Below are 24870 nucleotides of genomic sequence, written 5' to 3' on the forward strand. Positions count from 1 at the left end.
TCATGAGAAAGCCAGAGGGTTTTCCCAGGTTGGACTAATTTGAACTTCAGTCCAGTGTATCTTCTATATTTTCCAAGATATTCAGTCTTTTTGGACTCTTGCTGAAAAAAGACTATAAAGACATTCAATGTATAGCTTTTTTAATGTCTTTTGAAGAGTCTGCAGCTCATACTAGCACTAGTTGGAGTAGATGGCGCCTCTGCAGTTTGTATAGGAGAGACTAGGGTTACACTTTTCTCTGAGAAAAGCTTGTGCTCCACCATGTCTTCCAGAGATGTTTGCAGCTCCATCAAATGCACAAGCAGCCATCTGTTTGGGGTCCAATTGACAAGCATTTAACTCTTCTAAGATGTGGGTTGTCACAGATGCAGCCAATCTGTTTTCTATAACTTGAACATCTAGAAATGCATGTACTGGCCTACACTGACATCAAGATAACGTACACAATGACTTAATAAAAAGAACAGGAATACTTGTGGCACCTTAGAGACTAACAAATTTATTAGAGCATAAGCTTTCGTGGGCTACAGCCCATTTCATCGGATGCATAGAATGGAACATATAGTAAGAAGATATATATATATATCTAGATATATATATATAGATATATACATACAGAGAAGGTGGAAGTTGCCATACAAACTGTAAGAGGCTAATTAATTAAGATGAGCTATTATCAGCAGAAGAAAAAAGCTTTTGTAGTGATAATAATATATATCTTCTTACTATATGTTCCATTCTATGCATCCGATGAAGTGGGCTGTAGCCCACGGAAGCTTATGCTCAAATACATTTGTTAGTCTCTAAGGTGCCACAAGTACTCCTGTTCTTTTTGCAGATACAGACTAACACGGCTACTACTTCTGAAAAATGACTTAATACTTGATGACCATTTGCATTGGTGCATTCATCAGCCATGTATGCAAATTTTTTGAATGTGGTGAGAGAGTTCTTCACTTTTTCAACTGTTGAGTCTTTCACTGTTGCATCACATGCGTCTAGCCAGTCAGTTTTGTTTCTTGCAGAAAGACAGTGAGCATTTGCTGGTCTTGTTCAGAACCAGTGTTCAACTTCAGGATGAACAAGTGACAATGCACTTAACATTGGCCTCCAGTTTATAGTGTGTGGTATTTCTTGCCGAAATAGAAAGTATGATGCCACAGACATGTTTGTTCGCATGAACTGTGTTGTGTAACAGCCTCATTAACACTCACCGGTGTTGTCCTTGGTCAGTGGAGATTCAGAGTTCAGAGGTGCTTTCACATGAGTTCACCTCCCAGGTGGGGGGCAAGAAGGCACCTTGCTCGTTCCTCCAGCTGCTCACTGTTCGCTCTGGCCACTGTTGTTCGTTGTGCCACCATTCACTCCATCGCTCTGTTGCCAATGGCCCTGTGCTGTCACCTTCTGCTGCCACCTGCCACTGTGACCTCTGTGAGTTGGTCTCTTGAGGTTCCACACAGCTCTCAGTGATTTCAGCTGAGCTCTCAGTGGGGGAACCTCACTGCGAGTGCAGACTGGACCGTCTCTTCCACAGAAACACTGTCCCACAGCAGGTCTAAGCACTTAGACTTGATTATCAGTGATTTCAGCTGTAGTGGTCACTTAACACAACAAAAGACTCTCTATGGAGCCTAATCAGCTCTGTCTATAGTGGAGAGGGGCAGGTCAAACAGTACTTGTGACTCAGGCAGACCATCAAGCAAAACACCTGTCCCCACCCTCTCTCCTGATGCCCTCAGTCAGCACAGGCTAAGTACAGTTCTACTGCCCTTTACTCCTACAACAAGAACAACAACATTTCTTTCCCCCCCACCCCATTCAAGTGATTTGTAACCCAGCCCCAGCCAAAATCTATCACTTGGGCAACGCAGCTCAGTTTGCTGGATACCTAGGTAGATGAGGTGTGAATGTAAATACAATCTGGTCCTGAAGCCTTTCCCCCCAGCCCCCAGCTCATCACTAGCTGTCAGGGAGAGCTCATTTAGACTTTGCTTACAAATCATAATTTGAAATTATTAAGTTGGCCAATATCACCAAAATGAGCGCACTGACATTGTCATAAACAGCTGTATAAGGAAGCTAGTCTATGTTCATACTTTTCAAATCTATTATAGTTTTTCAGAGACACATATTTTATGATACACTGTATATGCTTTTAAAGTGTATTCATGTTTCAATTTCAATTCAAATTCCCAAACAATCACTAAATTGGCAACACTGCATGTAACTAGTTCACAAAACTGGGGGGGGTGTTGGGGAAATTCGGGGGGAGTAAACACCCCCATGGGGAGGGTGTAGGGAAATCCCACTTGGGGTCCTAAAATCACTAGGCTGCTTTTGAAGACGTTGCTTGTACTCCTTTGACTGCAGTGGAGTGATGCCAATTTACACCAGCTGCGGATCTGGCCCCAAATGGAGAATTATTGTGGGGAGACATCAGTTCTGATGCATGTTTGTTTGTTTTTTCCAGGTTCTATGCTGCTGAAATCATTTGTGGTCTGCAATTTCTTCATTCTAAGGGAATAATATACAGGTAGTTTAACACATTGGAATCTAATATACGGCACAGTTAGCCTTTTTCTTCAACATATTGATTTTACCTGCTAGTTTGTATGTTGTTCTTCTTACTAATATTGAATTTACAACCTGCTTTGTTTTTCATCCCATTCGCCTATTTTATTTTGGGGGAGAGAGCTTGGAAAAGAGGCAGTCTTATGCACCCTTTTGGGGATCCCATCCTACTCCCATTGAACTCAATGCCCATTGTGTATTCCAAAGCCAGTTTCATAGATTCATAGATATTGAGGTCAGAGGGACCATTACGATCATCTAGTCTGACCTTCTACACAATGCAGGCCACCAAATCTCACCCACCCACTACTACAATAAACCTCTCACCTATGTCTGAGCTATTGAAGTCCTCAAATCATGGTTTAAAGACTTCAAGGTGCAGAGAATCCTCCAGCAAGTGACCCGTGCCCCATGTTGCAGAGGAAGGCGAAAAACCCCCAGGGCCTCTTCCAATCTGCCCTGGAGGAAAATTCCTTCCCGACCCCAAATATGGCGATCAGCTGAACCCTGAGCATGTGGGCAAGATTCACCAGCCAGATACCCAGGAAAGAATTCTCTGTAGTAACTCAGATCCCACCCCAGTTTGAGATGTTATTGACAATTACATAGTGCCTTGAGCTGAAAGATCCCAAAGACATGATTGCAAAACGTGGGCCCAATCCCTCCAGTATATGTCCATTCAGAACTCCCACTGACTTAGTTAGGAGTTTTGAGTGCACCAGGAATGCATGCTTAGAGCTTATAAATGGAAGGGTCACTTTGCCCTGCCACTGCAATGTAGCCACTTCGAGATTGGAAGACAGCGGCTTATATTAAAAGGGGGAGGGGGCAGGGGGGAATTACAGTACTACTGAAGTGTTCCAATAGAACTGCAAAGGGATTTTAAATACACAAAATGTTCTTACTCAATAGGGTTCGGCAGACAGCAGCGTGCCATTAAAAATTGGCTCGCGTGCCGTCTTTGGCACGCATGCCATAGGTTGCCGACCCCTGGCATAACAAAAATAAAGTCAGTGAAGTTGGAAATGATGACAACATGAGTATCTGCTGCTTGGAATTGCTGCCTCTCTATTTCTTGTTGATCAATGTCTCACCTTTCAACCTGGCAGTAATCTAGCAGTAGGAGACTATTATCTTGTGACAATGTTTTCTTCACTTGATATTATGGTCCCTATTTTTAAACATAGGTGCTTTGTCTGGGATTTTCAATGGGCACGTCAACTGAATGGGATTTGAATGCCTAACTCCCTTGTCTTTCCTTCGATAAATCCCAGCCTTTAAAAGGAGTCCAAGGCGGCTCGCATTTGACTACTCAGAGAGAGCGCGCTACATTTTCAAAAGCAACTAAGGTCATGTCTACACTAACGCTTCTGTCGGCAAAATGTATGTCACTCAGGAGTGTAAAAAAACCGCACCTCTGAGCGACATACATTTTGCTGGCATACGTGGTCGCGTGCACAAGTGGTATGTCGGCAGGAGAGCTTCTCCCAACTAGTCTCTAAGGTGCCACAAGTACTCCTTTTCTTTTTGCAAATACAGACTAACACGGCTGTTACTCTGAAATCTCCCAACTAGATAGCTACCATCATTTGTTGGGGGTGGTTTAATTATGTTGACAGGAGAGCTCTCTCCCGTCAGCATCGAGCGGCTACATGAGAAATCTTATAGTGGCACAGCTGCATCGGTCTCTAGTGTAGACGTAGCCTAAGTAATTTCGGTTGCCTTTATTTTTGGGGTGCTCAATTTGAGACAATGTTCTGATTTTCAGAAGGCTCTGAGTAGCCACCCATTGGAAGTCAGGCCCCCTTTCAAGGCGCCTCAGATGGGGTGCCCAAAATTACAAGTCACTTCTGTATGCAGTGTTGTTGTAGCTTAGAGCTTATAAAGTCCCACGATATTACAGAGACAAGGTGGATGAGGTAAAACCTTTTATTGGACCAACTTCTGTTGGGGAGAGAGACAACCTTTCATGCTTATCCAGAGCTCTTCTTCAGGTCTGGGAAATGTACTCAGAGTACCACAGCTAAATATTCAGGATGTAATCGATTGTTTAGCATAAGTAGTTAACCCTTATTTCAAGGGACCGTTCAAGGTAAAGTGGCTACGTCACTTTTGGAACTGTGGCCCAGCTGGGCATTCACATGCTTAGGGGCCTGCTGGTGCATGTGAGTGCAGAAGAATGTGCTGCTTAAAAAACCGCCTTGAAAATTAGTCCCTGTGACTTAATCGCTATTTTATCAGCAGTAACTTTAAGGGTGGCAATTCTGCAACAGAAAAGCTTCAAAAACAGACTCCAACGAGAAACTGCTGAGCTAGAATTAATATGCAAACTAGATACCATTAACTTGGGTTTGAATAGAGACTGGGAGTGGCTGGGACATTACACATATTGACTCTATTTCCCCATGTTAAGTATCCTCACACCTTCTTGTCAACTGTCTAAATGGGCCATCTTGATTATCACTACAAAAGTTTTTTTCTCCTGCTGATAATAGCTCATCTTAATTAATTAGCCCTTACAGTTTGTATGGCAACTTCCACTTTCTCTGTATGTATAATATATATATATATCTTCTTACTATATGTTCCATTCAATGCATCCAATGAAGTGGGCTGTAGCCCACAAAATCTTATGCTCTAATAAATTTGTTAGTCTCTAAGGTGCCACAAGTACTCCTGTTCTTTTTGAAGTTTAGGTCAGCTCTGGAGACTAACCCAGAAGAAGCCATCACTCCATTTCTCCTTTCAGGGGTTGTTCCTCTTTGTTCTGTGTTGATGTGCGTGATTCATTGGCTGGCTTGCTTTTTAATTTCCCCCATACATATTTTTCTCTCCAAGCTCCCGGCTTCCCACAGCAGCCTGCAACCTCAGAGGAGAGCGTGGCAGTAGAGTGTGAAGGACTTCTGTAAATACTTCAGCCCCAGCTAGTGCGGCCCCGGGAGGGAAAAGATGATGGATGTTCTACTTAGGTTCTGGGGTGCTCCCAGCCATTGCAAAGCCAGCCCGGCTGCAGCTTCCCTGTGATTGTTTATTGGGCTAGCTAGATCAAAGCTAGCTCTGGTATATCTCGAGGTCCTGCAGCACACATGCATCTCTAACTGCAGTGTAGACATACCCCATTGAGGTTAGCACCGGAATTCGATTTTTGGGACAGGACTTGTGGGAAAGTATATTTTGGCCTTTGTCTCAGTCTCCATGAATTCCTAATGTCCCTCCCTCCCCCCAGGAGCAGAGCAGCTTATAGTGCTAATTAGTGTGGGTGTGGCAGGGCTGCCAAATGAGAAAGAAGGTGTAAAAAACCCTCCTCCTTCTTGTACCCTGGCTCAGCAGCCAGGTAAAAACTACAGCCCGTGTGCTTCCCTGAGTGCAAGGTGTGTATCTTCCTTGCATGCCCTGGGATTCAGTACAGCCCAAAGGGGGCAGGGTGAGGCTGTGTTCTTGCCCCTCCTACGCAGACAATTTTATTCTTGGAGCTGCGGAGCAGATAGGACAGCTCTATATTGCTCCCCATTAATCTTCACAACGCCCTTCTGGGGCCTGGTAGGTACAGTAACTATTAATAAGCCCATATGACAGGTGAGGAAATGGGAGTAGAGCAGACAGGGTGAACTCACTGAGTTGGCTGTAGAGATTGCTGGGGTCAGGATGGAGACCTTGACCTCTCCCTTGTGTTCTCAAATCACCAAATCTTGCCACTTTCCTATTGCAAGAACCTATGTTATGTAATATTATACACGCACTTATGCCGCTGGACAACGTTTCCATAGAAGATGTTTACTTTGCTCTTCTCTTGCAGAGATTTGAAGCTGGATAACGTTCTGTTAGACAAGGACGGGCATATCAAAATTGCTGACTTTGGGATGTGTAAGGAGAACATGTTTGAAGATGCAAAGACAAGCACTTTCTGTGGAACCCCTGATTACATTGCTCCCGAGGTAGGTGTGACCTGAACTTAGGTCAAATCTGTTCTCAGTCCTACCTGCAGGAAGCCCACCAATGTCAATGAGGTTGCGCGGTTGTTACTGAAAGCATAATTTAGCCCAGTAGTTGCATCATTTTCTTTGAGGAAACAGACAATGATTAATCACTTGCAGGGCTGCGTGAAAAGTATATAAGGTTCTTGCGAATGGTTCCCCTAGTTAGAAACTGGATTTCAGTTTGGCTTGTTAGTACCCTTTATTGCTCTCTGTGAATATAGACGCTGACTCCATGGGTGCTCCAGGGCTGGAGCACCCACGGAAAAAAAATAGTGGATGATCAACACCCACAGCCACAGCTGTTCGTCGCCGCCGCCACCAAACAGCTGATTGACGGCTTGGGAGGGGAGGGGCTTGAGGGAAGACAGAGACCAGGAGCAGCAGGTGGGTGGGGACTTCAGGAAATGGGTGGAGCTGGGGCAGGAAGAGGCGGAGCCAGGGCAGGGCCTCAGGAGTGGGGACGGAGTGGGGGCAGGGCCTTGGGGCAGAGCCGGGGTGGAGCACCCCCGGAGAAAACTAGAAGTCGTCGCCTATGTCTGTGAACATTCCTACAACTGAAATGTTCATCAGGCAAGCGTTTGTGGAACGCAGACTTTGCACCATAAGTGGTTGAATCACAAAATGAAATTTGATCTGTGATTAAATGAAATTCATTTCAGGCAGCAGCTGTTTATAAAGGCAGGTCATCCAATGAGGCGACAGAATACCATGTGATTAAAGTGACCCGTCATGAAACTCAATTGAAAATCCTGAATAGTTGACTGGATACTCCCTAATTTCAATGGGATTTAAGCCATTAAACTAACACATGCATTAGTGCTGCCTGCATCAGGGTCTTTGCTGAGTAGTTAAGTGTTAACATGACTGGGCCCTAAATAAGGCACAATACAAGCATGTGTGAATCCCAACTGTTTCTTCAAATAAATATATAGGGACTCTCACTTATATCAGGGTCAATCACTGAAGTCAGTGGGCCCAGTTCTCGCTTATAGTCCCATCAAGGGGGCAGAAACAGCCCCTGGGAAGTACCCAGGAATAAGCAGCTACCTTATCCTATGTATGGTGCACGACATGGGCAGTGAGGAGTTATCAGGGGGTGGTCACTGTGCTTTCACTGTTTTTCAGTTGCCTTTGGTTCCTAGATGGGAGTGGGGAAAGCTTAACATTATTTACCCCGAGGCTGCTCTAAAGTGTATCAGGGGCTGGGATAAAAGGAGACACAAAGGTGGCTTAAAGTCCCCTCTGTTCCTGCACTCCTCTTTGTCCTCTTCTCCTTCACCAGGATGCATCAGTTAATGAGCTGTTTATAGAGACCAGAATCCAGTCTTTGTGTGCCCTGACTGATGTAGCCTGGTGCAGGAGTGCCAGAAATGCTCTAGAAATGCTCCAGAGTTTGGCCACTGGTGCCCAAACTCTGGCCCTGCCCCCTGCTCCGCCTCTTTCCCTGAGGTCATGCCCTTATTCCACCTCTTCTCCGGAGGCCCTGCCCCAACAATGCCTCTTCCTCCTGCCCTCACCCTGTTCCTGGCCTTGTGGTTGATTTGACTGGGTGCCGACTCCAGCTGAAAGCAGACACAGATCTTCCGTGGAGAGACTCTGACTAATCTGGCAACAAGCCAAATGTTTCTCAGGAAGGAAGAGAACTCAAGAGCCCTCAATGCATCATGCCTGGCATCGCTCTGAAATCCATTTCTTTGCCTTTCAAGATCCCGTTCCCCGAGTTCAGTGTTTTCGTGATGGATATCGGTGCGTGCCAGATGGTTTTTAAAGGCTTTGTTTTCCCCCACGCTGTATTTCATCAATCTTTTACTGCGCTCCGGGGACCTGATTCTGATCTCAGTGGTAACCATGCAATTCAGGAGCCGCTCTGTTGAAATCAGTGGAACGACGCCGGCTTGATGCCGGTGGACGTGAGATCGCAATCAAGTCCCCAGTGGCTTTTATTCAGCTTCAACATTCTTTTAAAGAAATCTTTTTCTGATCCTAAACCAGAGTCACGGTCTTCAAGAGATAATCCGTTATCTGCGATTTCACTTAATGCAAGCTGGAGAGGTTTTATCTCAGCACCATCATTTATTTTAGAACTTCAGCCAGTGCATCGAAAAACCTTTTACCTACGAACTGAAAGAACTAGTGGAGTTTATTAATCATCTTTCAAGCCATGTAACAGACTTTTTCCAGCATTTCAGCACAGCTGCCTATTCCAGTTATTATTATTTGTATTGCGGTAGGGCCTGGAGTTTCTAACTGAGACTGGGACCATATTGTGCTATGTGCTATACTTACATATTCCTAAGGCACTTACAAGTTAGGTAGACAAGGCAGATGGAGGGTGGGAAGGGAAACAGACACAGAGGTAAAGTGATGTGCCCAAGGTCACACATCAGATCAGTAGCAGAGCCAGGAAAAGAGACCAGGTATCCTGACTCCCACACCAGTACCCTGTTCTCCGGACCACACCGCTTCAGCCATCAGCGGCTGTGCCTGCACTTAGAAGAATAATTGTCTTCTGTGGTATTAATCATCTCCACAGTTAGTCATTTATAGCTACAGCAACTCTAGCATACGGGGTCAGATTGTAATCAGCCCCTGTGCTGAAGAGCATAGGGGAGGAGCCGCAATGAACTTCCTCTCCATTTCTTGAGCCCCTTAATATGGGCAAGTTACAGTGGGCAGTAGCTGTCTGAAAAAGGGTGGAAAGGGGAGAGGTGAGGGCTGGGCCAGGGCCCTAGAGGGAACCCTCTGAAAGGTGATGTCGTTTCCTCAGAGCCCCCAGGAAGAACTCTGGCTGACTCTCCCAGAGTTCCTTACAGGGGGCAGCTCCTGGACGGCCACTGCAGACTGAATGTAGCCCATGCTATAGAGGTACAATTGCATTTGAGGCTTCACACAGCAGTCTGACTCTGGTAAAATTCCCATTGACTTATCATGTCTCTATCCTAGGTCTGGCATTGGAATTATGTCATGTTGCCCTATCTCATTGGCCTCAATGGAAGATTTACCTTCATAAAGTCTACAGGATAGAGCCCTTACAATTCAAAGAATGAATGCCAGCAAGCCCACGCCTGTGTCTTTGCCACCTCCCAAATTGCTCACGCTGAAGGGCTTTCTAACTTGGCCTTGCTCACTCACAACTGGGCATGGGGTTATATTCTTATTGCTCTGGCTTATCTCGAGAAAAGGGTCATTTCTGGGCTCACATACAATCACCCAGATTCTGGCTACAGGGGATTTACTCCAGATGTAAATGGGAGCAGAACTGGACCAATCATATCACAGTATGTTTGCCGGGCCAAATTCTGCTCTTATTACATCGTTGTAAACTCATTGCCTTCAATATGACCATGTGATTGCCAGTAACATGAAGCTTAGTTTATGCACTATTAATAGCTGAGTGAAATTCCCTCTGTGCTGTCCCATTCCTTTCTGGGGTAACTTAGAGTGATTTCACCACACCAGAGGACAGCTTGTAAAATTACAACTGGGGCTAGTGAACACATTAAAGATCCCATGTAGCTGCTTACAGCAAACCTTACAAGACATGGCACTAGACTATTACGCGATTATTTTTGCACCTCCTGCTGTGGAAATTGAACCCTGTTTGAATAGGGATTTGGGAACCAAGAAGTTTCTGAGTCATTGTTGCAAACAAGCTGTCAGAGGCATTGTCTTCTGTGAATCAAAAATCTATCCAATACAGCGATAAACCGTGGAGTGAAATGAAACCCTTGTTCATTAAGGTGCAGCTGACAGAGGCTTTGTGTATTGGTGTGGAGCTGAAGTATGTATAGTACATGGATAGACAACTTTCTGGCCAGTTGCATATTAACGTAATTAGAAAAAGCATTGTCAGTGGTAAAAGATAAAATAACAAAACCTAACAAAACTCTGTAAAAACAACTGGATGACTGTGGACACTTGAGCTCATTATTTTATTTTTAAACTTTATTCTGGCGGTTTTGATTTTGATTTCTCAAAATGCCAGATGCTATTAGACCATGTTGAAGACCAGAGGTTTAAACTTTTCACCTAGTGAACCACATCCTAACAACCAGGTCAGACAAGTTTCTCTGACCTATTCTACCACCTTTGCAGTGATATTTCCTAGCATGGGGGAATCCCCAACGAGCATAGAGCCAGCAGAGTTGCTTCCTATTACTCCTCTCCTGCAGACCCTAGTGCTGGGGGTGGGGGTGTGTGTTAGGATGGGCAAGAGGACTGGCAGAGCACAAAGTCAGCTGGCATATGGTCCCTAGGGAATAACACACTGGTGCATTTTAGAGCAGCCCTTGGGCTGCTCTAAACTGGTCCAATGCCAGGGCAAAGACTCAGGCTATTGGAGCAGAATAACAGGTTCCCTACTAGCTCTGTCCCTCACCAACATTTTGCTTCCCCCACTATTAACTGGATGTAACAGAGAAGTAGGTCCATAATCTATTGGTTACCTCTCCCCCACAAACAATGTGTGATTAGCAGACTGCCGCCCCTCCTAATAAAGATCCTATTCACAATTGTGCAACATCCCTGTGGGAATTACACCAATTACATTACATGCAGCTAGGCTGGCTCCTTCCTTCTTATCTTCAGCTGCTTCCCCAGGCCTCAGGGCTTTTCTTTATAACGAAGAGCATGGATGCCTGTAGAAGAAGCTAGTAACGAGGTGGGGCTAACATCATATGACCTGCTCTCTGTGGGCTACCAGCAAGTGATTCCCAGACCAATGTCTGAGAAACACTGGTATAGACTACTAATCAGTTCCAAATTCAGTTCTTTAAAATGCAGCTCTGATGAGTCAAATAAGCCCCACGACACACCTCACAAACTGGGTTTTTCTTTAAACGATGGAACTCACAAGTCTGAGTTAATTTTTCTTTTTCTGATGAATTTTGCAAAAGAATGTGGGGCTGGCACTACTTCCCATGTTGCAGCTCAACAGTTTAGCTCCATGTTTGTATGCAGAAAACCAGCAGGGTTTAGAATGTAACTTTGGCACACCTTTACCTGCTAGCCGTGTGACTATTTTTGCTGCAGCAGATTGCACTAGTCTTCTATTGTTTCAGGAAAGCGAACGGCGTAGTAAAATTATACTTACTGTATACAGCTTTTCAGGCATAGATTTCAAAGGTGGGTAAGTATTGTTATTATCCCTATTTTTTGTAGCTAAGGAAATTGAGGCACAGACAGATTAAGTGATTTGCCCACAGTCACACACTAGCTCGTTGGCAAACCCAGGTCTTCGGACCCACAGGCTGGTTCCCCATCCACTTGATGATGACGACGATGATGCCAGTTAATTGCTTTCTCCAAGTCCTTGGCCCAAATCCTCAGCTGCATCCCTGCTCCGGGTGCAGCTTGTGGAAGAGGGATGGTGCAAATGGGTCTTTACATCACCTTTCTGTCCCTGATTCCGTTAGGGGCCATGGACCAGTTAAAGAAGCCTCAGGCAAGCCCCTGACTTATACCCAGCTGTGTATGGCCCAAAGGGAGGGTTCAGGAAGCCTGGGGTTGCTGTGATTTAGAGCTGCTCTGACCACACACACCCCACACTGGCAACTGTGAGGAAGGGTGCACCGGTAAGTCTATGACATCTGCAGGTTACTGAGGAAAATCATCCAATGGCTGTTTAAAATAGCATCATGCCTGTTTTGCTCTGCCTAAGCAGCACAAAGCAGCTGTAGAGGGGTCCAAGTCTGCCACTAATGGACAGCATCTAGAGGATAGACTATTAATGTCAAGTGTTTTGTGTCTGCCTTTCTCACTCCCTGCCAATCTCCCTCTGACATAGATTTTGCTCGGACAGAAATATAACACGGCGGTTGACTGGTGGTCCTTTGGTGTCCTTCTGTATGAGATGCTGATTGGCCAGTCTCCTTTCCATGGCCAAGATGAAGAGGAGCTTTTCCAGTCCATCCGCATGGATAATCCATTCTACCCTCGCTGGCTCAATAAGGATGCAAAAGACATCCTAGTGAAGGTAAGAAGTCACAGCACTTCCACTGTTACAGGTCAGATCCTTTTTGCCAAATGCTAACATCTCTCCTTGATGTTTGTATCTTCTCACTGGTGTGCAGGCCTTAGTACTATGGTGAGAAATAATCTCATAGAATCATAGAATATTAGGGTTGGAGAAGACCTCAGAGGTCATCTAGTCCAACCCTCTGCTCAAAGCAGGACCAACACCAACTAAATCATCCCAGCCAGGGCTTTGTCAACCCAGGCCTTAAAAACCTCTAAGGATGGAGATTCCACCACCTCCCTAGGAAACCCATTCCAGTGCTTCACCACCCTCCTAGTGAAACAGTGTTTCCTAATATCCAACCTAACCCTCTCCCACTGCAACTTGAGACCATTGCTTCTTGTTCTGTCATCTGCCACCACTGAGAACAGCCAAGCTCCATCCTCTTTGGAACCCCCCTTCAGGTAGTTGAAGGCTACCCCTGTCACTGTTCTCTTCTGCAGACTAAATAACCCCAGTTCCCTTAGCCTCTCCTAGTAAGTCATGTGCCCCAGCCCCCTAATCATTTCCATTGCCCTCCGCTGTACTCTCTCCAATTTGTCCACATCCCTTCTGTAGTGGGGGGACCAAAGCTGGATGCACGATTATAGACAGTGCTTTGTCTGAGGATCTCAGAGCACAATGGGCCTGATCCCAGGCCCCCTGAATCTTAACGCCTACATTCATCTACACGTTGTCTCCATCCCCCACCTTGTTCTCTCATGTCTCACATTAGTCTTTCTGGTTTGGACTCGGGGGAAGGACCATGTTATTTATGTGTCAGGAAAGTCACATGGAAATGCACCATGCTCCATCAATAATAATAATGGAGAAAGAGGATTCTCTGTTCTATGTATATACAGCACCTAGCACAGCAGGACTCAGGCTTCTAGGAACCACCATAATAAGAATAATAAATAAAGTACAAACATGCTGGCTCAAACAATGCACAACACGTGAGACAGAGATTATGGAGGCCTGACTAGGTGTCTCTTGGTGCCATCTTTCTGCACAAGCAGACTGAGCCTTTGTTAGCTTTATTTAATGTAGTATCAGAAATAAAAATCATCCTTATTGCCAAACACTAAACTCCCTTTCTGAGAAAGAGACAATTATCCTGGTTATTGGCCACTTCCCATTAGCACTGAATTTGTATAGTTAAACATGTGGTAGTCTTTAGATTCATTAGCATAAGCATTTAATTTAGTGGAGGGGACTCTGTATAGCTGAATTATAGCTGCGCAATCAGTCTTCTTTAGTCTATTTCAGCACTGTGGCCAGGTTATGATTTGCTGGTGCACAACCCAAAACTCCATTCTGTAGCTGGGATTTCCTTCCATCCGATTCTTCAGTGGCTACCTTTGGCCCTAGACCTTATTGTTGTTTATTAGTTGTTGAGCAGCAACTGTGTGTTTGCTTGCTAACGAGCATGCAAAGACATGGTCCCACCCCAGATAAAAGGCCAGTTTTTCAAAAGACCTCAGCGCCGACAACTGGTGGGGGGCCAGATTGCCCAAATAGTTTCTTGTGTTGAGAACAATGGGAGCTGATGGGCACTGAGCACTTTGGAAAATGTGGCCCCTAGCGCTGGGCAGGAAATGGTTTTCCTGTCACGCAAATGTTTCTGAGATTTAAAAAAAATTGTCCTGTTCGGGAATGAGAACAGAGCCCTTTGAACGATTTTCATGGAAACACACACAGAGAGACCCATGCCACTGGAGCCAGTAGCCTGGTGGTTAGCCACGATGGGGAGACCCAGGTTCAAGCTCCTGGTCTGAGTCAGGGAGAGATGGGTCTTGAACTTAGGTTACCCACATCTCAACAGATTCTATAGTCACTGGTCTTTTTGGATGTTGGGAGGGAATAGTCTTTTTCTCTCTCTCTCTCTCAAACCAGAAATTCCATCCTGGATCTAAGCTACCTTTCCCCCTGAAAGTTTCATCAAACCTGATATGTCCTTGACTCTCTAATACCTTGGGTCCAACATGCCTACCACAACACTGCCCACCTACAGAAAGTCTCATTTTTGTCAAATTGGCATTTTCGAGTGAAAATGCATTTTGTCAAAACATTCCTGACCCACTCTACATGCCATTTCATTTAGGGGCCTGCAGAAGAGCTCAGCTCTTTTGAAAATCTGTGTCATAGACAACCCGTCTTCTTCCAGGGCTAGAAAAGTCTTCTATCTTTTCAGCTGATCTTGATAAACAAGGGAACCTGTGGCCATGGCAGGGACAGTGGAAGCTTCCTAACAGTGGGGGGCCACGGGCGCCCAAACCGTGGCCCCGCCCCCCACACTGCCCCTTCACCTGAGGCCCCACCCCTACACTGCCCCTTCCCCTGAGGCCCCACTCCTTTCCCCTGTTGCTTGTCCTTACGGCTGGTAAAAAGTGGGAGGGCATAGCCCCGTTGTTCCAGTGCCCCTGGGCCGAGGTGTCATGGTAAAAGTGCCAACAGAAGGGAAGACAACACACAGAGTGCAAGGAGTGATTTTTAAGTAGCTTTGCCACCTCTTAGCAGCCTTTCTGATTCGGAGACCTCACAAAATGCAGGACCAGATGACTGGAATGCTTGGTAAAAATGAAGGTGGGCAACACCTGCCATATGAATATTCCAGCCATCAAGGCCTAATTTTTCCAACACTTATGCCTCAGCTTTATCTACAAAATATTCATCCTCACAACCCATAATTGTACACACATGTCATTGTACAGGCATTTACACAGGCAAACAGGTGCAGTAATCGTGCATCTAAGCACCTATTTTGTACACACAATTCACCATTGGCTTGTGCACCTGCACGTTTTGAGGGCACAGCTTAATGGCTGACATTGAAAAATTGGCCTCAAGTATCAAAGTGAAGTAATGAGGACCAGGACAAGATGATTCAGCTTCCCGCTTGGCATGTGGGGCTAGGGATCAGCACCACTTTGCCTGCAAGATTCACGTTTTCACTGAGTAAAGAGGTACCATGGGTGACACCTACCATGGCTACGTGGGTGCTACTGTGGACGGTGCTATCCACAGAAGAGTAAGGTGCTCCGCTCTCTGCTCACTTCCAGCTTTTCGTGCGAGAACCGGAGAGGAGGCTCGGAGCAAAGGGGAACATCCGCCAGCACGCCTTTTTCCAGGAGATAAACTGGGAGGTTCTAGAAGAGCGAGCGATGGAACCACCATTCAAACCCAGAGTGGTAAGGACTATTCTTAGGTTCCTCAGATCAAAACGCTTTTCTTACCATATTCTTTTGTTCCTGAACTGTGCGTTCTCCCCAGTGGCGAGGCCAGCATAGGCTATTTGGGTGGGCCCTGACTGCGGGTGGGTGGGCAATTATGGGAGGGCCGGGAGGGCAGGAGGAATGGGGGGCCTGCTTACCCCCACCTCATGCAGCTGGCCTTGCGGGGGGCGATGGATGGACCCACTGCCCAGGGGCTCCCCGGGGCCCCGGGTGCGCACCAAGCTCTGGGAGGAGACGCTGCTCTCCAGCACGCACGGCTCCCGGCTCTCTTCCAGATGCCACACCGGGCCCGGTTCCCCCAGGCAGCGGGCCTGCCTTTTTTGAAGATCTCCTCTACTTCTGCCGGCCACCCGCTCACTCGCCCTCCTCCCAGTGGCGGATTAGCCCCTGGGCCAACCCGGGACCCCAGAAAAATGGGTGCTCTCGTGCCCCTACCCGCTCTGCCTGCCCAGTGCTCCTGTCGGGGAGCGGAGGGGGTGCGTGGGGGGCTTTCTCCACTCCGCCCACCCCACTGGCGCTCCAGCCTGGGAGTGGGCTCAGGGCACTGGGGCTTTCCCCGCTTCACCCACCCAGCCCCAGCAGGAGCACGAGGCGGGCAGAGCGGAGCAAGCCCCCATGCCCTGAGCCCACTCCCCGGCTGGAGCGCTGGGTGGGCAGGCAGAGCAGGCAAGCTTTGGGGCCAGAGCAGAGCTGGGGCTGTGGGGGGGGTGGCCGTGGCCCACCCAGGTCCACCTGTGGCTTTGCCACTGGTTCTCCCTACCAGCACTGAAGTTGGCACCAACAGCCAATCAGAACAGCCTGCCTGGAGAGCACCAGCGGGATTCAGACCAGCATTTCCAAACGTAGCCGCCCCTAGTCAGACACACTGGGCAAAATTTTCAAGCTCCGGAATCTAACGTCAGGGACGTCAACCCACATTTAGGCACCGAAGGTCTTGTTTTTAGTTGTGCTGATTTCCCACGTGCTACTTTGACTTCATGTGGAGTTGTGGGAACTCTTTGCTTCTGCAGGTCAGGCCCTGATTCCTCAACGTGGATTGACTTTGGACACACAGGATAGACAATGTTGGCCTTTGGTTAAGTGCCTAAGTATACACAGAAGCACCTAACCATAGACATCCAAACGTGAAAATGCTGAACCTAACTTCTGGTGCCCCATGCAGTTCTTAATTTGTGCCAGGGCTTGCCAGGGCTGAGTCCTGGCACCTCTAGGCTTGGTAGTTCATAGCCCCACCCACTCTGGGCTTCCTGCTTCCATTATGAATGTGAAAAATCTATTTGAGCCCCGGCACATCTTTCATTACAAATTAAGCACTGGCTCCATGGGATTCTGCTTCATTATGGCACACAGAATTAAGGTACAAGGCCAAATCAAACCATCAGCTTCTCTGTGAAATCTGGAGAACACTCATAGACTCATAGACTATCAGGGTTGGAAGGGACCTCAGGAGATCATCTAGTCCAGCCAATCCTCAATTTTTGCCCCAGACTCCTAAATGGCCCCCTCAAGGATTGAGCTTACAACCCTGGGTTTAGCAGGCCAATGGTCAAACCACTGAGCTATCCCTCCCTCCAACAGCTGATGTTGTCAATAACAGCAATAGCATTTGTATAGTACTTACAACACAGCATTTATGTCGAGCAATTTACCTTCAAAGTCATTTCCAAACCCAGGTTAATTAGCCTGCACAGACTGATACATAAGCCTAATTATCCCTGTTTTACAGAAAGAGAAACCAATTCTCTAATATCCCTACATGGTAGAATTCACTGGAGTCACACTGTTGCCCATATAATCTGTACTCCCATTTACAGTACTTAGATATCACAGTGAGAGGTAGGTGATTGACACCAAGGTTCTGGATACTTTGATACCACACTGATACCAAGGTAACCAATACCAGGATGATGGATACTTAGGTCTGGTCTACACTTACGAACTAACTACATCGCTCAGCACTGTGAAAAATTTTGCACCCTGAGCACCATAGTTAACCGCTAGTGTAGACGTGGCTAGATCAGTGGAAGGATTCTTCTGTCACACTATCTACCGCCTCTTGGAGTGGTGGATTAACTACATCAACGCAAAAACCCTTTCATGGACGTAGGAAGTGTCTACACTGTGTAGACGTGCCCTTAGATCCCAAAGGTATGGGTGCCTTAAATATACTATTAGATTAGATTTAGATGAATGGTAAATGGTATGAAAAGAAACAACTGTTTTTTCGTTCTTTCCTTTTTCCTTCTTGAAGAAATCCACAAGTGACTGTAGCAACTTTGACAAGGAATTTCTCAATGAAAAACCTAGACTGTCGTGTGCAGACAGAGCGCTGATTAATAGCATGGACCAGAATATGTTCAGCAACTTCTCATTTGTGAACCCTAAAATGGAGAGGATCTTATCCTGAGATCTGCCCTCCCCGGCACCTTCCTCGCTAAAGGAATTCTGTGAATTGATTTGAGTAACACTTCTATCAACTGAAAACCAAGAATGGTTCACTTTGACGAGAACCTGAACAGAAGCACTCACCAGTGAAAGCTGATACCATGTTTGTGGGTTTCCTGGTTGTATCCTGTAGCAGATGCCAAACGTACTTCACGAATGGCCAACTCTCTTTCTGGTCTCTCTTGGTCTCGCTCTCTTTTCTGCATGCTCTTGAATTTGAAGGCAATAGAAAAGGAGTAGATACAAAATCCTGTTCACCTTACTCACACACATAGCCGGTGGGACTCCTCGTGTGAGTAAGACAACCACATTTCGGCCCTAGCGGTGCGTTTCAGATTTGCTACTCCAGTGTCCAGTCCTGACGTTCTTATTGAGACCAAATTTCCATTGAGTAAAGGGTTGTGTGTTCAAGAATTGGACCTCCTAGAAGACTACCTTTCCAGGTAGGTCTCTTTTCAGCTCCCACCTGTGCACCTGTAAAATTGCATGTACACCTACATGTACTCGGCGAAGACAAACACCGGCCTGCATGCTTTAAAAATGCCTTTATTTGTGCAAGAGCTAGAATTTGCCCACACAAAAAAACCTTGGGACAGATGGGCTTTGTGGGTGCAAATTCCAACACTTGCATGCACATAAATGTTAGATTTGCCTAGGTGTGCATGCAGGGATTTACACTTGCGCAGACTGGGGACATGTATACGTGATCTTCAAACCACAGACTAAAAATCAAGCTCTATGTCAATGCAGTGAGGCTCAGCTCTGAGCTTTATTCCTCACATCTGCACTGTATGGGTGTGTCTATGCTTCAAGCTGTGGGTGCGATTCGCAGCTCGAGGAGACATACCCACGCTAGCTCTGATTGAGCTAGCACGCTAAAATTAGAGCGGTGCAAGCAGCGGGAGGATCAAGCTGCCCCAAGTTCATGCCTAGCATCTCAGTCTATCTTTAGCCCGCCAGCTCCATCAGAGCTAGTGTGGGTCTGTCTCCTTGAGCTGTGAATCACACCCTCAGCTCCAAAGGTAGACGTACCCTCCAAAGGTAGACGTGTTCATTCAAAGAGGACTCTCTAAACCAAGGGTTCTCAGGACAAAATTTTTCATGGCCTCAGAGTGCGGACACCAACTCTTGCTGGTGGCCGCTCTCACACTTTTCCCTAAAATACTTAATCAGCTTTAAGAAAAACAATTAAATATGCACATATGCACATCCATATCATTATCATTTGTTTATTGCTAGCTGGTAAGTCCATTGTGAAAAGTGATATTAACGTACAAATACTGCTTTTCACAGCAGACTTACTCAGCCCTGCCAAGTCTGTGGACAAATTAAGCCCTGGATGAGGGGCTAGGGGAGGCAGGGGGAAGCTAGAGCCTGAAGTCCTGCCACCCCGAGCCTAGGGCCTGCCACGGTGCAGCCGAAGCCTGGGATTGGAGCCCGAAGCCCCACAGCCAGAGCCTGCCAGCCCACCACCCCAGGACTGAACCCCAAAGCCTGAGCCCCACCGCCCTTGGGAAGGTGGGGAACTCACAGGCTGCCTGCTCCTCCAGCATTGTGCTGCAGGTGTCTCCAGAGGGAGGCAGGGCCCAACCCCTGCTGGCAGCCCCAGCAACTGATACCAAGGCGGTGCATCCCAGAGCAACAGGGAGAGGGAGGGGCTTTCACTCCCCCACACACACACCTCCCAGGGGCCTCTGGTAGCAAGAAAAGGCCATGGTGGCCGCATTTGAGAAACGCTGCTCTAAGCTTCTGTCCCACCATCTGCCAGATTCAGGGTAAAATCGGGGCTGGATTCTCTTTGGGGGAGTCTCTTCTTCCTAACACCTGGTCAGGAATATGGAGAGACTCTCCCCCAAAACATAATTTAGGGATTTGGGCCTCCGGTCATTGTCCTGTAGGTATTAACTTGAAAGATAGTATTCAGTACTTTCAAAGACTGAACAACTTAATACTGCTACAAATGATGCTGCCCCTGCTCTTTGGTATTCAGCAGGGACCTGAACCAAGGTACAAAGCTGCACACGACACTCTAAAGATGAGACAATACATTGCATGATAATGGCAATTATTTTCTCTCAACTGTTGACAACAAGTTGCTGACCTATTATGTTCTGTTTCGGGAAAAAAATATCGTAGCAGTAATGAGATTTTAGTGGAAATCCTTTACAATAAATGTACGCTGTCTTCTGAGATTTGCAAAACCATCATCCTACTTATTTAGTTGCTGTTCAAGAGATAAATGGAAAGATCTAATGCCTCTAAGTTACTGCTTTTCACTAATAGTCTAATGGAAATATTTACCCTGGTTATCATGTCAAAGCAGAAATAAAGAGCCAGATTCTCTGCTCTGTTGACTTCAGTGGAGCTATGTTGGTTTATTCCAACTGAGGATTTGTATGAATATTTAGAGATTTCCAAGGGCAATGTAATGTTAATGACTCGATTCAATTAAAACTGCCATAGGCTTTCTACCTGTACAACCACGTTCTGGACAGCAGTGTCAGTGACCATGGTCCCATGTGAGGGAATGGGCACTCACCATAGTACGGTGATGGGCAGCAGTATGAAAATCTAAGACAGAAAAGAAAACCACCTTGCTGTTAAAAGAATATCCCAGGAATGTGAGTCTCCTGCCTCTTGAGAAGTCGTTGTTTGTGCTGTATGAAATGTAGGCGAAATCTGTGCATACTGTTTGCCGCTAGTCATCATGTTTAATTAGATTCGTTAACATGAATTTTTAAAATGTCAGTGCTGTTTGTACAGTTTAATAAAATGTTGTGTATGATTGGCGAGTGAGTGTAAATGTGATTAAAGGGGAACAAAGAAAGGACACACTCAGAAAAGCCATTCAAATTGTGACGGGCGCTCTGCTGCGTGTTCTTCAGGGGCATTTCAACCAGGTGGTAAGTAACCAAAGTCAGGACGCATTTGAGTATTAAAACCTGTGCTATGGACTAACGTCTATTTCTGCATAACAGCAACTGTAAAACCAAATTGTACCCTTACGTGGGAGCACGCACCTCCCGCTGATGTCAATAATGGGATTTGCTTGTGCATCGTGGGCCCAGATCCTCAGCAGGTGTATCTCACTTTCGCTCCATTGAAGTCGATGGAGCTATGCCAGTTTATACCAGCTGAGCATCAGGCCTTTGTATCTAAGAGAAAAAATTGATATTATAAGAAGGGAAACCGGATCAAAGAAAAGAGCCAAATTCTCCTCTTAGTGACAAAGGGGGTTGCATGGGAATAAGAGGGAGGTATAACATCCACCATCGTGTTCCAAATATGCTTACAGGGGCCGAAATTTAGGCACCCAGTGTGTTATTTTAAAAAGCACTCAGTGTTGGCTTAAACGTAGCTCCCATTGAAGTCAATGGTTAAACTCCCATTGACTCCAGCAGGAGCAGAGTTAGGCCAATCCTGTGTGCTTTTGAAAATCCCACACCTAAATCCTTAATTGGGCATGTAAGAGAGGATGGCCTGGTTCTTACTGGTGTTCAGCACCTGCTGCTTGCATTGAAGTCAATGGGAGCTGTGAGTGCTCAGCACTGCTGATAGGAAGGAAACTTCCCATTAGGTTCTTACATTCAGAGTTAGGAGTCCATTTTTAGGCATCTAACTTTGAAAGGGTTGGTCTTTCTGTACTTAAACCTAGAGTGATGGATGGGCAGGTTTTAAAAAAAGATCTACATCAATAGAAATAAAATCACTTCACTTCCTGCTTGTTGAATTCCAGACAAGCCTATTCTACTCCTGGGGGAATTCTGTGCCAAAAAAATAAAAATTCTGTACCAAAAAATTAAAAATTCTGCACAGGATATTTTAAAATTCTGCAAATTTTATTTGTCAGAATAACACTATACAAGTATGCCAGTTTCAATTATTTTGGACATTTATTTCAAAATACCTGTCAGCAAGTATGTCTGTAACAATACAGATACAGACATGTACAGTAATGTCCCTAAGATCCCAGATTTCAGCACTATCCCTTAATGAGCACCAACAGTATGCTCAGGGTTATACCAGAATAACTGTTGAACTGAGCTGTCTTTTGGCTCAGATTCAACTTCATAGTACTGTGGATTTGCATTGCAGACATACAATTTCTGCCATTTCACTTGCTCCCCCTAAAGTAGAAATACTGCCAAATAGATACATCACTGATTGCCTCTTAAAAGCATATCACATTTAATATCTGAACTGGCTCCTTGTCTCCTGCTTTGATTTTCTTCTGAGTTTTGGCTCTGAGGTTTCTTACTATTACCTAATCCTGTCTGGTGTTCCACACTGAGGAACTAAGACAAGTTTCATTATTAGCATTGTCAGATGAATTAGAAATGAACCCAAATCAAAACCTTATTTACCAACACCCCTCCCTTATAGGAAGGTTTGGAGCTCAACTTTGTGGTCAGCCCCTATCTCCAATGGGATGAACAAAACCTTTGAGATCCAAGACTTTCAAGAAATTCAGAGCTGGGTTTGAAAAGTCTAATTTGAATGGTATCATTCTGAACTGTTGCCTAAATGGTTCCCATTTCTCCTTCCCCCTACCCGTACAAACCATCTCTAAATAGCCATCCTCTCTCACCAACAGAAACTGGTCCAATAAAAGATATTACCTCACCCACCTTGTGTCTCTAATATCTTCACTCATTAGACATGCAAACTCCATCTCCCCATCTGTAACACTATCTCCTGACATTCTCAAGCTGGTTCAGCGAAACACTGGAGGAAGTACTGTATTTCCTTAGCTTTTAGTGCAGAAGCTCTGGTCAAACACAAACAATTGCTACATGCAGAAGAAAGATGGTCTAGTGGCTGGGCACCTCCCTGGAACTTGGGAGACCTGGATTCAAGTCCAGGCTCCACCACATGCTTCCTGTATGACCTTGGACTCATCTCTCTGGGACAGATTTGCAAAGGATTTAGGTACCTAAGGCCAGAGTTTCACAGATATTCAGGCACCTAAAAGTGCAGATAGGTGCTTAAGCGCTGACTCCGCCCTTTCCTGCCCCTGCTCCGGCCCCTCCTCTGAGGCCCCGCCCTCAGTCCGCCTCTTCTTGACCCAGCTCCACCATTGAGGCTCCCGCCCACTCGCAGCTCTCTGCCCTCCCCCGAGCTCCTCCCCCCGCTGATCCAGTGGGGGCCCCAGCTGTGGCTGGTGGGTGCTGAACACCCACTATTTTTTCCCCTGCGTGCTCCAGCCCTGGAGCACCCATGGAGTCAGGGCTATGCCTATGTGGGATTTTCAAAAGTACCCAGGTGCCCAACTCCCAGAGGAGTTAGGTGCCTCACCTGTGTAGGCACTTCTCGAAATCCCACTAGGTGCCTCTCTGAATCTTTCGGTCCTGAAATACCTTTACAAATCTGGGCCTCCATGCTTGAGTTCCCCATCTGCAAAATGGGGGTTAGAGCACATCTCTACTTCACAGGGATGTTGCAAGGATAAATATATGAAAGATTATCAGGTGCTCAGATACTACAGTAATAGGGGCCAGACACCTATGTAAGAAACATAGCTAGACATGCTATAATGTGATCACTCTTCTCCACTCAGCTTCATGTGGCAGATTTTTACTTCTGCTCTCCCTACCTGCTCAGTTGGACCGACGTCGTGGGAAACCAGGTAGGGAAGAAGAGCAATATATTGGAGCTGAGATCTGAGAGGCAAACACAAAGCATGGATTTCCCTGGCTGGGTTGCTGGGTATTCAAATGACACTTTGCCCCTAGAGTAATGCCATGTTCCCTGGGCCTGAGGTTATAACCAAAGTTGGGATGGGACGGACGCTGTCCAACCAGCTTTTCCCCTCTTTTGTGCACTGATGTCATGAGCCCGCCCTTTGTTTGCCAAACGGGAATCCCTGGTAGAGCTGATCAAACCACAGCAAACACTTTTCACAAAGGAGAGAATGTCCAGACATTTAAGAGATGTGCACCAGCTCTGATTCCTGAACCACGAAGGGAGAGAAGACCCAGGGATCGTGCACACCTAGGTAAATTGTATTACAGTGGCCTCCTACAGAAGCTCGCCAAGAAAATGCAGGAAGTCAAAACATCTGAGATGAAACTAGTTTCCTTCAGGGGCCACTGATGTTTTGGAGGCTTTTGTTACGTTAGCCCACAATAGACAATGGAACCAGGTCAGTGTTAAGGGGTGCCAGAAGCCAAAAACATATCCTTGCACCTGTCCTGAGAAATGAGCAAACGGCAGAAGATTTACCCCCATCCTGCTGACTGATCTGGTGACTGCTCAGTTGTTGTTAATCTGAGAGAAAGAGTCAACAAATCACAGAGCCTGGTTCTTCCACCAGCGTAACCAGTTACACCAGTGTAACTGCCTTGATTCCAGTGGCATTCCCCTGTTTCACATCGGCGTAAGTGAGATCAGAATCAAGCCCGGCATAGCAGATACAAATCGAAAAGATCTGATAGCTCGTCCATCTCTGACAGTTCAACCAGCTACCAACCATTACCTAGCGGTGTGCCCAAGGCCTGTGGGAGTTACTGCAGCTGTGATGCTGAAGTAATGCCCATCGAATGGTTTTGTTCCCATTCCACAGCCTGAGGGGACAGGATCCCTGGAGAGATCCCAAATGTCCAGCCCAGTTACTCAGGCTAGGCGTTAGCTGAGGATTTGTCTGTAA

The 24870-nt window shown here is 46.2% G+C and overlaps 1 protein-coding gene across 4 annotated transcripts in view; it reads left to right on the plus strand.

Moving 5' to 3' along the window:
* Positions 1-22847, plus strand: part of PRKCQ (protein kinase C theta) — an 89075-nt gene extending 66228 nt beyond the window's left edge. For all 4 annotated transcript variants that reach the window (XM_073328833.1, XM_073328835.1, XM_073328834.2 and 1 more), the window contains 5 exons: positions 2471-2533; positions 6368-6506; positions 12334-12522; positions 15606-15734; positions 18031-22847. In XM_073328833.1, the coding sequence (XP_073184934.1) occupies positions 2471-2533; positions 6368-6506; positions 12334-12522; positions 15606-15734; positions 18031-18186 (676 nt within the window). In that variant the 3' untranslated portion in view covers positions 18187-22847. The remainder of the gene's footprint in view (positions 1-2470; positions 2534-6367; positions 6507-12333; positions 12523-15605; positions 15735-18030) is intronic.
* Positions 22848-24870: the final 2023 nt, after the last annotated feature.

This window comes from Lepidochelys kempii, chromosome 1 (genome assembly GCF_965140285.1).
Source record: "Lepidochelys kempii isolate rLepKem1 chromosome 1, rLepKem1.hap1, whole genome shotgun sequence".
NCBI classification, from domain to species: Eukaryota; Metazoa; Chordata; order Testudines; family Cheloniidae; genus Lepidochelys; species Lepidochelys kempii.